General features: G+C 37.8%; 1 protein-coding gene across 1 annotated transcript; it reads right to left on the bottom strand.

The window, feature by feature from the left end:
* Positions 1 to 2,697: 2,697 nt before the first annotated feature.
* On the bottom strand, positions 2,698 to 14,559 carry arhgap1 (Rho GTPase activating protein 1). The gene is made up of 13 exons (XM_055206549.2): positions 14,183 to 14,559; positions 11,829 to 11,973; positions 10,758 to 10,850; positions 10,588 to 10,675; positions 7,690 to 7,821; positions 7,514 to 7,600; positions 7,246 to 7,344; positions 7,004 to 7,114; positions 6,619 to 6,695; positions 6,427 to 6,504; positions 4,639 to 4,764; positions 4,430 to 4,533; positions 2,698 to 4,339 (listed from the first exon to the last, which is right to left on the bottom strand). Exons 2-13 carry the CDS (start codon positions 11,962 to 11,964, stop codon positions 4,169 to 4,171), a joined length of 1,302 nt encoding a protein of 433 aa, XP_055062524.1. The 5' UTR covers positions 11,965 to 11,973; positions 14,183 to 14,559; the 3' UTR covers positions 2,698 to 4,168.
* Positions 14,560 to 14,670: the final 111 nt, after the last annotated feature.

The following is a 14,670-nucleotide window of genomic DNA, read 5'->3' as shown; positions in this document are numbered from 1 at the left end:
TATAATAAATTATTTATATGTATTTTGAGCTAAAACTTCACATGTGTATTCTGGGGACACCAAAGATTTATTTAACATTTTAAAGAAGTCTTATGACATGGCCCCTTTAAGGCTTAGTGCATGTCATGAACTTTCGCTTTCTTTACATTTGTCCAAGAGAGATTGGTTCATAAATATTAATCAGGGTAAGTGATCAGACGGTTATTACGCAATGTCAGCTGTTTTACTATTCATGAGAACCTTAGCTGTGGTAGAATTTGTGGTCATAAAATATACACACTCACTTCCTTATTAGGGCAATTGGGTGTTATTTTCACCACAGTTGGACAATGGTTTCCTACCTAAAGGATTATTAGGAACACCATACTAATACTGTGTTTGACCCCCTTTTGCCTTCGGAACTGCCTTAATTCTACGTGCCATTGATTCAACAAGGTGCTGAAAGCATTGTTTAGAAATGTTGGCCCATATTGATAGGATAGCATCTTGCAGTTGATGGAGATTTGTGGGATGCACATCCAGGGCACGAAGCTCTTGTTCCACCACATCCCAAAGATGCTCTGTTGGGTTAAGATCTGGTGACTGTGGGGGCCATTTTAGTACAGTGAACTCATTGTCATGTTCACAAAAAAACATTTTTTTTTGAATGATTCGAGCTTTGTGACATGGTGCATTATCCTGCTGGAAGTAGCCATCAGAGGATGGGTACATGGTGGTCATAAAGGGATGGACATGGTCAGAAACAATGCTCAGGTAGGCCATGGCATTTAAACGATGCCCAATTGGCACTAAGGGGCCTAAAGTGTGCCAAGAAAACATCCCCCACACCATTACACCACCACCACCACCCTGCACAGTGGTAACAAGGCATGATGGATCCATGTTCTCATTCTGTTTACGCCAAATTCTGACTCTACCATCAGAATGTCTCAACAGAAATCGAGACTCATCAGACCAGGCAACATTTTTCCAGTCTTCAACTGTCCAATTTAGTGAGCCCGTGCAAATTGTAGCCTCTTTTTCCTATTTGTAGTGGAGATGAGTGGTACGCGGTGGGGTCTTCTGCTATTGTAGCCCATCCACTTCAAGGTTGTGCGTGTAATGCAGTGCTTCTCAATTATTTTCTGTCACGCCCCCCCTAGGAAGAAGTAAACATTTCGCGCCCCCCCAACTCTCTGCCGCGACTGTAAATAGTATAATTTGTCTATAAAATGACACGTCTGCAAAGCATTGTATCCTTGTTAACATTAAAGAAAACACAAAAAAAGAAATATCAATCAACTTACAACAAAGAATAACTTTATTAACATTGTTTTTTAGTCTGTAACAGAAAAGACTTCAAATGCATCAATTTGCCTGAAATAAAAAAATCTATCCTTATTTACAGTAAATTTTTTGACCATTTGATACTGAAAAATTAAATTAAATATAATCAATTAATAATAATAAAAAAAATCAAGCGGCTTATCAGCATGTTTGGGGTGTAATGTCTTTAAGTGACGGTGCAAAAAATCACTTCCTGAAAAAGTATTTTCCCCGGGGTCTCACGCGCCCCCCCTGGTGTCACTTCGAGCCCCCCCTGGGGGTCCCGCCCCACTATTTGAGAAGCACTGGTGTAATGGCTTCACAAATGCTTTGCTGCATACCTCGGTTGTCAGTCAAAGTTGCTCTTTATCAGCTTGAATCAGTTGGCCCATTCTCCTCTGACCTCTAGCATCAACAAAGCATTTTCGCCCACAGGACTGCCGCATACTGGATGTTTTTCCCTTTTCACACCATTCTTTGTAAACCCTAGAAATGGTTGTGTGTAAAAATCAAAATTGCTTAAATCACCTTTCTTTTGCATTCTGACATTCACTTTGGAGTTCAGGATTGTTTTGACCAGGACCACACCCCTAAATGCATTGAAGCAACTGCCATGTGATTGGTTGATTAGATAATTGCATTAATGAGAAATTGAACAGGTGTTCCTAATAATCCTTTAAGTGAGTGTACATAAAAGCAGCCAAGCTAATATAAAAAATATGTAATAAATATTAAAAGTGTGGCTATTAATATTAATTGCTTTGGCGTGCAACTCACAGACTCTGTGCGGCGGGCACTATGTGGGAGACCACTGGTTTATATTATACTCGTAAGCTTGTTGATGAGACAAGGGAACATTTCACAAGACTTTTTTAAGATTTTAAAATAAATCTTTGGTGTCCCCAGAGTACATATGTGAAGTTTTAGCTCAAAATACCATATAGATCATTTATTATAACATGTTAAAATCGACTCTTTGTAGGTGTGAGCAAAAATGTGCCGTTTTTGTGTGTGTCCTTTTAAATTTAAATGAGTTGATCTCTGCACTAAATGGCAGTGGCGTGGTGATAGTGCAGATTAAGGGGTGGTATTATCCCCTTCTGACATTACAAGGGGGGGCCAAATTTTAATGAGCTATTTTTTTCACATGCTTGCAGAGAACGGTTTACCAAAACTAAGTTACTGGGTTGATCTTTTTCACATTTTCTAGGTTGATAGAAGCACAGGGGATCCAGTTATAGCACTTAAACATGAAAAAAGATTTTCATGATATGTCTCCTTTAACATGTAGAAAAGCAAAAATAAATGTTGCTGTTACTTAAATTAGTTTTTTTTTTAACTACTATTAGATACTGATATGGTAAAACTCAGACAAATAAACAACACCTCCACCACCTCTTACAAGTTTTACTTCGAATTCACCAAACGATGTACAAAAGTAAAGATTTCGAAAACAAAGGAATACAATTTAACAGCCGAACTGGAAGAAAAGAAACTTCACAAAAGAAGTAATGCAAAGTTCCACCTGGAAACCAGAAATACACATGTACAGTAATGAAAAACAGCCAGGCATTTTCATACATATACAGCAAAATGGCACAAAGTTTACAGATTTGTCCAGAAAAGGGGGATTAAACAGCTAACATCATCGCCAGTTCATTTCAGTAAGGCACACAAACACGTGGGTTTGACGGAGCTAAAACTATTTAAGCCACTGGTCCACATGCCAATGCTCAGATGTACTGACATGAACAGGATGTTTACATGACACAATTACAATTTAACAGCAAGTTCATATGACACTTATTGGTACCTGCTTTACGAAACAAGCCTACTTTGTGCAAAATTCGTAGTATTATATCTATTTATCATTAAACTGAAGCAAATGGAGAGTTCCCGCTCATATGACATGTCTCATAGATAAAAACCAGCAAATGTTTTCGGTTTTCCTTTTCTTAAATGGCATTGTTCATGACAGACAGTACATCTTACAGGTACAACATGTCAGAAACCATATAATCTTATATGGGGTAAAATAATACAACAGCATTACTGAACAGACCACACACACAGAGATCTACACACACATTCAGAAAGAAGATATTTGTATAAACACTGAATTAACCAGAACATATTTAAAGATATGAAATGCTTTCAAAACTAATCCAAAAAGCCCTCCCCAAAACCTATTTAATTATCTGTCTTAAATTAACATAAATAATATGTGGATATAAATCCTGTGCTGGCCTTACTGTATCTGTTACTTAAACCACTGAGATAAAAGAGTGATGCAGTGAAGGTGACTAGATTATAGAAAAAAATATTATATATGATATTTAAAAAAATGAAGGTTGAATGAAAGCTCAATAAGATAATACATAATATCATAGACCGTACGTAATAAAACAGAAACGTGTTTAAAATAAGTGTTTCAAGTTTGAGTAGTGCTTCGAACTGGCCCATAGTTGTTAACTAGGCTCACAAATTTCATTTAATTTTGATGAAAATTGTACTCCAAAAACTAAATAAGCTCCAAAATGAACATAACAGCTTATGTATTCATTGCTGGTTCACTGATTTAAGTCTCTATACAATTATTCTGCCTAGGCAGTACCATAGTAGCTACAAGATTCTGCGGAAGAGAAAAGGAAGTGATTGTCACAGCCTAATCTTTTGTGAAAGCCCGACAACAGGTCTTTTCATTTCAATCAAATTAATTCTGGCCCCTCGATTATTCTTTCTGTGTAGCTTCACACAGTTGAAATACTCATGCATTTGGCAACAAAGGGTAGATACCAAGGAGGACGGTGCACGGCAACAGAGAGGCAACAAATGGGGTGGAGTTAAAGTCTTCCGCTGCTCTTCACTTGGTAAAAATCTCTTGATTGAGGTCAAGCAGAATGCGTGTGAAATTGTTGATTGGTCCAATCGCGCTGAGTGTCATGGCAGCATCTTGCCCCCAGAGCAAATTGGGCCCAAACACAACAGCCAGGTTGGGATTGGTCATCTTATTGACATCACTGTTAGCAGATACCTACACATGAAAACAAATAACCACAATAATGACGTGAATAAAGAAGTAATGTATCTAGGAAATGAATTATTGAGGAAAGCCAAATAGTACCTGAGCAAGGAACTGGACAAGGAAACGCAGTGATGCATAGCTCTCCTCAGTTAGTGACATCAGCATGTTTCGAATTGTTTCTGCCTGAGACTGGCTGTCAACATCTGTCAATAACACAACACAAATAAAGCAGTTTGAATTTGCGTGTGGGTAATACTGGAGGCACATTTAAAGGTAGCATGTGACTGTGAGTGCTTGTTTCTTCTCACTGTGGAAGTTGACAATGTCGTTGTAGAGTTGGTAGGTGAGCAGCGGCTCTGGCAGTTCTCGGAGGAATGTTTTTAGGAGCACAGCTGCCAAGTGGACATCACCCTGAGAGAAAATCACTTCCTCCCCTATACACACACACACAAGCATGCACATACACCATTAGAGAACTAATGCTTATCATTCCTAGTGACAGGAAGTGTTAAAGTCCCCCTGTAGTGGAAATCAAGTTTTTATTGTTGTTTATGTATCTATGTGTTTAATATGCTTTAAAGGGCACCTATTATGCCAATTTTTACGATATGTAATTCGTCTCAGGTGTGCCCAGAATACAGCGGGGAAAATAAGCATTTGACACATCAGCATTTTTTATCAGTAAGGGGATTTCTAAGTGGGCTATTGACATAAAATTTCCAAAAGATGTAGCCATCAAGACAAATATTGAATTCATACAAAGAAATCAGAACATTTAAGTATACAAGTTGAGTCATAATAAATAAAGTAAAATGACACAGGGAATAAGTATTGAACACATGAAGAGAACAAGGTGCAAAATGGCATAGAAAGCCAGGAGATCACCTGAAATCTGTCAGTATTTAGAGAGAAACCCCGTCCCGCTATTAGTACTAATTGATATCAGCTGCTTAAGTCCTAATTGATGGCCTATAAGGCTTCTCATTACCCAGGAGGCACACATGAAAGACTTCATGATGGGTAAAAGCAAAGAACTCCCTCAAGATCTTCGTAATCTTATCGTTGAATGGGGGAATGGTTATAGGCGCATTTCCAGAATGCTGAATGTTCCTGTGAGCACTGTGGGAGCCATTATCTGGAAATGGAAAGAGCGTCACTTCACTATAAACCGGCCACAATCAGGTGCTCCACATAAGATCCCTGTCCGAGGATTCCAAAGAATAATCAGGAGACTTCTCCAAGAGCCAAGAACCACTCAGGCAGAACTTCAGGAAGACCTTGCATCAGCAGGTACTGTTGTTTCAAAGAAAACTATAAGCAATGCACTGAACGCTCACCACGCAAGACTCCATTGCTGAACAAAAAGCATGTTGAGTATGATCAGATGAAAGCAAAATTGAACTTTTTGGCACTCATTCTACACACCATGTTTGGAGAAGAAATGGCACTGCCCACCACCCCAAGAACACCATACCAACAGTTAATTTTGGGGCAGGAAGCATCATGGTTTGGTGCTGCTTTTCAGCAAGGGGTACTGGCAGACTTCATATTATTGACGGCAGGATGAATGGACAAATGTACCGAGACATTCTGGATAAAAATCTGCTGCCATCTACCAGAAAGCTGAAAATGAAAAGAGGGTGGACATTTCAGCAAGACAATGATCCAACACACAAGGTCAAGAAAACAATAAAATGGTTTCAAAGAAAAAATATCAAGTTGCTTAAATGACCCAGTCAATCACCTGATCTAAATCCCATAGAAAATCTATGGAGAGAACTGAATATCAAAGTTCATAAAAGAGGCCCAAGAAACCTTCAAGATTTAAAGACCATTTGTGTGGAATAATGGGCCAGAATCACTCCTGAGCAATGCAGACAACTGGTCTCTCCATACAAGAGGCGTTTAGAAGCTATAATCACCAACAAAGGCTTTTCTACAAAGTTTTAAATAAAGTGTGTTCAATACTTATTCCCTGTGTCATTTCACTTTATTTATTATGACTCAACTTGTATACCTAAATGTTTTGATTTTTTTCTTTAAAAGATGTGTTCCCTGCATATACGCATACAGACCAGAGAATCACATGACTGTACCTGAGTTATATTTCTGCTTAACCTCCTTAACCTGAAAAACATTTGCAGAACGCCGGAATATTCCCTCTGTCTGCAGACCTAAAGAAAAGATACAATTGAAAGACTCTAAACAAAATATTTTGACCTGTCACAGCAATTCTGGTTTCTAGCATGGAACGTAACAAAAGAACAATAAATCAGTTAAACACCTACCATTCTCTTGCAGGAATCCAATAGTCTGAAACATCACTAGCGGAATTCCTTCAGAGTTTGCACCCCTTTGTCTCAATCTGAATACACACATAAAGGACAATAAAACGTTTGATACTCACATCTCACCAAACCACCTTACAAAACATGAAATGGCGATAAAGAACTTCTCACAATTTATAAAAATAGTTGAATATAGATGTATGAACAACTTCCTATAATGTTTTGACAGATTAATATTTTGGTGATACAAATAAACAATAAGAACATCACACATAACAGTACTGCACTAAATAGATGTTGTTGCATAGAATAATGATACATAGATGCACATAAAACTGCTCATAATGTGTGTGAGCTGTGAGAAGAAAGGGAATAAAAGACTCACATCACCAGAGGGACCCCAAATTGTTGGAAAGGAAGGGAAGGACTAAGTGTGGGTGAGGCCAGTTCAGTGACGGCTGATGGCTTCAGAGACAGACGAATCTTATCATCGTACCTACACAGGAAGAGCTACTTCATTGCATATCAATTTTGTTGACCACATACAGTATACAGTATATAACTATTAACCATTCTTTCTATATTGTTTTCAGGGTATGTAAAAGATGTATGTAGTTTATTTCTCACTCTCTGACTGTCCTGGGGATTACCAGCTGTTCACACTTCACAACCTCCTCCAGCTCACTCAAATAATTGATGTAGTTTATTTTACGGCCAAACTTAAAGCTGATGAAAACAACACAAACACAAACAATGTAGGTTGAGAGCACAGGAACTACATATTCATATGAAAAACAAACTACACACTGTAAGATACAGAATATACAGTGCATGCTACTGTGGGACAGTATCACAAGTATAATGTCCAGTATCATTACTAGAGCGAGCAACTGACCTGATGATGGGTTTGAAGAGAATAAGGATGGTTTTGATAAACATGGTGGGATGGACGATGTATAGTGCCTTGATATTTTTCTTATACCTGCAAAACACCCATCAACACTTGAGCTTAAAAATACGAGCAAGGTTTTGTATCCACTAAAGCCCGACACCAACAGAAGCATCACTCACTTTCTGTCAAACTCTCGGTAGGCATCTCGAATCCAGTTAAGAGAGGGCTTGTTCTCGCTGGTCAGACCGTGATGAAAGTAGATGAGCGTATAGTCACTCTCCACATACTTATCAAGAGTCTGCTTCAAATACCTGCACACATTCATCAATGAATAAAAACACATTAGCACATCATCAAATTCATCAAAACTAACCAAGGACAATATCAAGGACAATCTGTACACTTCTATGTGTAAATCAGTTATTATATTGCAGGTACATTTTTTTTGAAGGGTGGTGGACAGGGGGGTATTTGTTTTATATTTAGACCTTTATGGTTACTCAATTCTACCATCACTATAGTATGTCATGTTTCCTTACTGTGGGGAACAAAGTTTTTTTTTTATAATTTCAGTTCATGAAACATGTTTGTCTTAAGACATTACAGTGCCCTTAACTCATGAGCACATGATTGAGTGCTGCAACACTCAGCATATTGGGTTTTGACGGAGTAGAAAAACTTAAATCAGTGGAACACGAAATGAAAATGAAACTGTTGTACTAAATATAAAGCGCTCAGATGCAAAAACAACATGCGTCTGACATGTTTTCTTGTAAATTAGCATTTTTTATGGATTCTGCAAAGCAGTATTTCTGAATAGCCTGAGGCTGGGATTAAGTGGGTTTGAAGTGAAAGTATTTACATGCTATTTTGACATAGGTGGCATTTAGCTGCTTTTGAACCTGACATTTGCATTTTGGCATTTTTAACTAACTATCCCCTGGTTTCACAGACAAGGCTTAAAGGAATATTCCATTTTCTCAAAAGAAAAATCCAGACAATCCACTCACCACCATGCCATCAAAAATGTTGATGTCTTTCTTTGTTCAGTAGAGAAGAAATTATGTTTTTTTGAGGAAAACATTGCAGGATTTTTCTCATTTTGATGGACTTTGGTGGAGCCCAACATTTGATACTTGGCTCAACACTTAACAGTTTTTTTCAAAGGACTATAAACGATCCCGGGCGAGGCGTGGGGGTCTTGTCTGGCGAAACGATTGTCATTTTTGACAAGAAAAGTGGAGAATATCCTCTTTTAAAGCACAGCTTCTCATCTAGGTCCGGTCCAGCGCGACCTAGCGTAAATGCGTAGTGACGTAGGGAGGTCACGTGTTACATATATAAAACGCACATTTGCGGACCATTGTAAACAATAAACTGACACAAAGACATTAATTAGTATCATTCCACAAACAACAACGGCGGAACGGTCCTCTTTCAACACACTTGTAAACACTGGGGCGGAGTTTCGCGTTTGTCCTCTGTGACCTCTTGACGTCATGACGTATTGCGTGGGGTCACGCTGGTGCATCACTACCGGATCTAGACGAGAAGTTGTGGTTTAAAAGTGGATATTTTTTATTTTTCTTGTCAAAAATGACAATCGTTTCGCTAGATAAAACCCTTATGCCTCGTTTGGGATCGTTTATAGTCCTTTGAAACTCTGTTGAAAAAAACTGTTAAGTGTTGAGTTAAGGATTAAATGTTGGGCTCTATTAAAGTCATTAAAATGAGAAAAATCCTGCAATGTTTTCCTCAAAAAACATAATTTCTTCTCGACTGAACAAAGAAAGACATCAACATTTTGGATGACATGGTGGTGAGTAAATTATCTAGATTTTTCTTTTAAGAAAATGGAATATTCCTTTAAGGCTAGTCCTAGACTTAAACATATGTTTGTGCAGTCTCTACCAGACAAGACGTTCACTGACAGATTTTAAATTATGCCTGTGCCACTGATTTATGGCAAGATAAACACCCATAATGTCTTATTCTAAGGCTTAATTATAAAAGATGCTTAAACATCTTAACTCTTTCACCGCCATTGACGAGATGTCTCGTCAATTAAGAGAAAACGCTTCCCCGCCAATGACGAGATTTTCTGACTTTCTGCAATACCGCTATTATCCACTAGGTGGCGCCCTTCCGCAACTTTTTACACCCGGAAGTATTGTCCTATGGCAAGCGGCTGCATGTCTTCCGCAATACCGCTATTATCCACTAGGTGGCGCCCTTCCGCAACTTTTTAAACCCGGAAGTATTGTCCTATGGCAAGCGGCTGCATGTCCGTGTTTGTTTTAAAGATCGCTCTGAATGGGATCTCTATGAAAAGTCCGTCACAAAAATGGAATTATCTCTGCTTTTTGCTCAAAATGTGGTTTTGCAGAAACCTACCCATATTCAACAGCTGATTACAAAAGAACCACTAAAGGTAGGATGAAACGTTTTTTTTTTTTTTTTGAAAGCAGAGGGTCTGTTCTTTCATTTGGTATATTGTATGTTTATATATTTAAAGAAGAACATTTTCTGGAAGGCATTAAACTTTGGTGAAAATCATGAAAAACGCTTGCTGGCAACTTTTTTTAAAAATGCTGGCGGTGAAAGAGTTAATTTAAGGCCGAGTCCTGGCTTTAGCTAAGCCTTGAAACCAGACCAGATAACTTGATAAATGAAACATAATGAGGGGGTTTCCTGGATAGGGCTTATCCTAACCCCAGACTTAAATGCGTGTTTGAGCTGCCCTTATTTAAATACATCTTGCACTGACATATTTTAACATACTGTATATCAGTGCAATGGTTTTGTCTCAAGATGTACACCAGCATTGTTTTTTGTATGGTTTGTTTGTAAAAACTACTTAAATTTCTACGGCCTAGTTCTGGATTAATCAGTAAAAAAATTTACATTCCATAAAAACCAGTAAGTTACACAGGCTTATGCCTTTATAAAATAAACAGTACAAAACTTTCAGGGTGTAACTCACATAAACATAAGATGATAAGATAAGATAAGACTTCTGCTTTCACATAAACATTCAGATATTTACAACACTAAAAAGATCACATATGATTGCCTACATGAGTAATTTGTGGTGATCCAGCTCATGTTGAGGAGGCATGCGACAAGCGTTAAAAACAATGACTTTCCGACCAAAGTGATCATCACCTGTAAAAAGAGGGAGCAAAAGAAAATGTAGTGGCATTTCTGGCTGCTTTACAATGAGTATAAAAGCTAGAAAATGCCTCACCTGCCACCTCCACAATCTGATGTCTTGCGATGTCATAAAAGGGGTCGTCCCAGGGCAGATGTGAGGTACCACCAAGATTTTTAATGTCTGAAGCTGAAGGAAGGACAATAACGAACATTAAATACAAGAATCCGAATTGTAACTATCTAAAGACGATCTAAAGATGTTAATACTAATTTAAATATGAATTTAAATCAAAACTTAAAATTGGTTGGAAGAAATAAGTTAAATAACAGAAACTAGGGTGTCGATATCGATTCTAAGTTGCAAAGGCGATATATTATGCACATCTCTTTCATGTACTACCGCTCTTTGATCAAAAGGAAGTCCTTATCAATCTAAAATCACTGTGAATTTGAGTTGTATATAACATGCATTTGAAAAAGTAACACTTGTCAAACATAATCATTATAAATATTCTTTATTATCATGAAAATACCTGAAAAGGTTTGCAGAACAGCGATATAAACATGCTTATAGGCATCTCCTAGAGTTTCTCCGCGAGAGCGCCCTCTGGATTTTGGACGTAGCGGCATTTTACCATAATGAATTGAAAAGCGTAGCACACAAATCGCACAATTTATCGTTACACCCCTAACTGTTTTTTATTTAAAAAACACTTTCGATAGAGAGGCAGAAGTGATGTCAGCTTCTTAGATCTCACATTTTCCACTGTACCAAACCCTTGGGAGCTCACTGTCTAATCCAGATTTAAACAAATCAATTATACAGGATTGAACATGCACATCCAATTATCATCAACTTTCTGTACCCATGTTACAGAATGGCATGCGCATGTGTTGTAAGAGTGTGTTTATATATGCATCTGTACACTGTGAGTAATGCTGCATGACTTCTTGCGTTTTCTACTGCCTCTTAAATGGCCCATGACAATTATCGCAACTGGAAGCCACCTGGTTCTAAATATAGCCTATGATAAGTATTTGTGATGAAAATGAGTTCTTGGCAGCTGCTTCCGTTTGTGACCAATGACCAGAACTCAGATTTTCTTCTGGTAAGTGATTCTGCAAAATAAAACAAATTGAAACATACAACTCCTTGGGCACTCACCAGATTTGCTCAGGCTAACAGGGTCATCTGGTGGCCATTGTTTGTTCTGTACCAGTTTAAGTTGGTCCAAGGAAGGGCTAGGAGGGTCATCTCCTACCAGGTCATCCTGAAAGTCCACCAGCAGGTCAGAGGACATGATGGTCCTCTGAAACATCAAAAATCACACAGACTGTCAGACAGATAAAAGAACAATAAAATGCACTACACAAAAATATTTTTATCCATTGGCCTAATAGTATTTTCTGTCATCCATCATTTATGTTTTTATAGGCAGCTGGCACACACTTACGTGACTAGCTGACTCACACTGGGTGACCACAAGTAACGAAAACAGCTCACTGCGTGTTTCGTAATCGTAACACAGTCTTGCATTCAGTATCTTCCATAATACAGTACATACACAGTGCCACACATCACTTAGCAAATTTCATACATTTATATCTGGCAGATTTCTGGTAGATGCAAATTATTAACTCAAAAGCCTGAAGATAGAGTTTACTGCATGTAGTGAAATTAAAAAGTCAACAAAACAACACCAAAACTTGGACTTGATCCAGGCTTTACTTTACAGTTCTAGTTTGGGGTCTTGCAATAAACAACATGCAAACACATTGCTCTTTTATATGCAATTACTATCTAATTATCTCTTAAAATAATGGGATTTTTTTAGCAAGTCAGACAAAATCAACCTTTGTAGCAAAAGCTTTGCAGAAATAATGAAATTCTTTATATAAGTACTTGTTACTTTTATTAATCTAGTGCAACTGCGAAAGTGTGACACTTATATCTGTGTTTGTTTAAAGCTGTAAGGCTACAAGCACAGGCGTGCTTTCAGACAGTAATCCGCTGTGACAGTCCCTTGCGCGGCAATGTTGCGGCCAGCCGTACTGACAGGGGATCTCGATTTTAACCTTTGCTCCTATTTATATCCTCAAGCCCTATAGAGCCAGCTTCATGCTTATCAACATCTTCCATATAATTCTGTTATCAGACCCACATCCATATCCCCATATGACAATGAAAAGGTGACATAACCAAATCAAACTGATAAAAAAAAGTGGAGCTTATCTCTGTTTATTCTAGTCATTGGCAACTTCATATTTTTAAGTCGTATATCCTTTGAGTTAGCTTAAGAGCCCAAGTCCAAATTCTGCTTTATAGTCTCTTCTTATTCATTAAACAGTTTACGAGACCCTCAGGAAAAAACAATGTGCCTCATTCACAGTTGAGCTTCAGAGGCATCAGGGCGGCACTATGTGAAGTCCACCATCCAGCAATTTAGTACAGAAACAAAGACCCCAAAGAATTTAAAAGAAGATTTCTAATGAAAACCTGTTCATCTCCAAAACTAACAGATCTCTGTTTCCTTAAACACTGAAACATAGCAAGAATGCAGTATTAAGCAAATCATTAACAGAATACTATCAGCAATGCTGCTAAAATGATGGATCAAGCTATTTTGCACTTTTTAAGTGAATGATGAATCACTTGTGTTGTTACATTTTTATGTTATTTTAAATAAAGATGTCTTGTGTGCAGTAGCATAATGTGATTCTGCTCATATCTTACCAAATGATACACAGACAAATACAGAATTAAAAATACCATTTAAAGATAGTGACATACTGATATATTTATTTGCATCATCAGATACATTTTTCTATACTATTGTCATTTACTTAATCATTTATTTACTGTATGAATCTAATATCGGCAAATAAACCACCAATTAAAAAAAAACCATAATGAATGTTCGTAGCTATACAACGTATATAACTAAGCAAACACACTTAGACAGGGTTTCACTGAAATAAAAAAAAAAAACAAGTCGTCGACATTAAGAACGGTGATCACTTTAAGGGTGTGCCCATACACACTGATAGACAGTCATGTAAGAAATCTTCTACTCCTGCCAACTCGCATTAAACTAAAACAAAAAAGTCAAACGTTTAGTTTTCATTATTAGCTGCATAGGTTCAATACACACTGTCGTCAGTTGCGTACAGGTAGCGTCAGATTCCTCAGTGTTTCTAAGGGAACGCAACATCTGGATTTGTGTACACATCGCGTTTAACAGACAAGAAGCGAACACAGCACACATAAGCAAACGTAATCACTACTGCGTGATTTAAAAGAGGTTCATCACCCTTTTTCTCACAGATATTGACAAACGTTAGGCTGAATCCAGATGCTGCACATATGGTTCGATAGTCTGCTAAGCTAACTAGCTGCAAACATGCTTTACTTAACATATCTAACAAGTGTTTCTATACGGTATGGTTAGAGGGTTTTGTGTCTCATCATCGCGTAAATCAGTAGGTTACACCGAGACAAATAAAGAGAAACTACATTACCTAATTTTCAGCGCTGCCTATTGAAGTCCTCAGAACTCTTATCTGTCAATCTTGCAATTTTATTGCGGTACTTCCTGTTTGAGATCCGCGTAGTTCAGCGTAAACGCCCCGGAAGCAAGAGAAATCACGCCCTGGAGTGTGTGGCCACGCCCCCAGTGTGTCCCAAACGGAAGGATGCATCCTCCGGAGGTCGAATATGCAGGCTGCATACTTCATCAAGTCTGGTTTATTTCAGCTAATTGAGCATTACATTCGGAAGTCATAAATCATATTACAACAATTTGCGATGAATTAAGTATAATAATAAAGTTTATAGTTGTTAATATTCTGAAAGAGTTTGATGAGGTATGCAGCCTGCAAATGCGACTTCCGAAGGATGTAGCCTTTCGTTTGAGAACAAGTACCAGTTCGCCAAATTACACTGTGCTCTGAAACTACAGTTTTTTGTTTTGGAAAGCATATACATTTTAGTACGAAACAAAAAAGTA

The sequence above is a fragment of the Misgurnus anguillicaudatus genome, chromosome 21, assembly GCF_027580225.2.
Source record: "Misgurnus anguillicaudatus chromosome 21, ASM2758022v2, whole genome shotgun sequence".
Classification (NCBI taxonomy): Eukaryota; Metazoa; Chordata; class Actinopteri; order Cypriniformes; family Cobitidae; genus Misgurnus; species Misgurnus anguillicaudatus.
The sequence above is the reverse complement of the archived record's forward strand: the minus strand, read 5'-3'. Positions and strand labels throughout refer to the sequence as shown.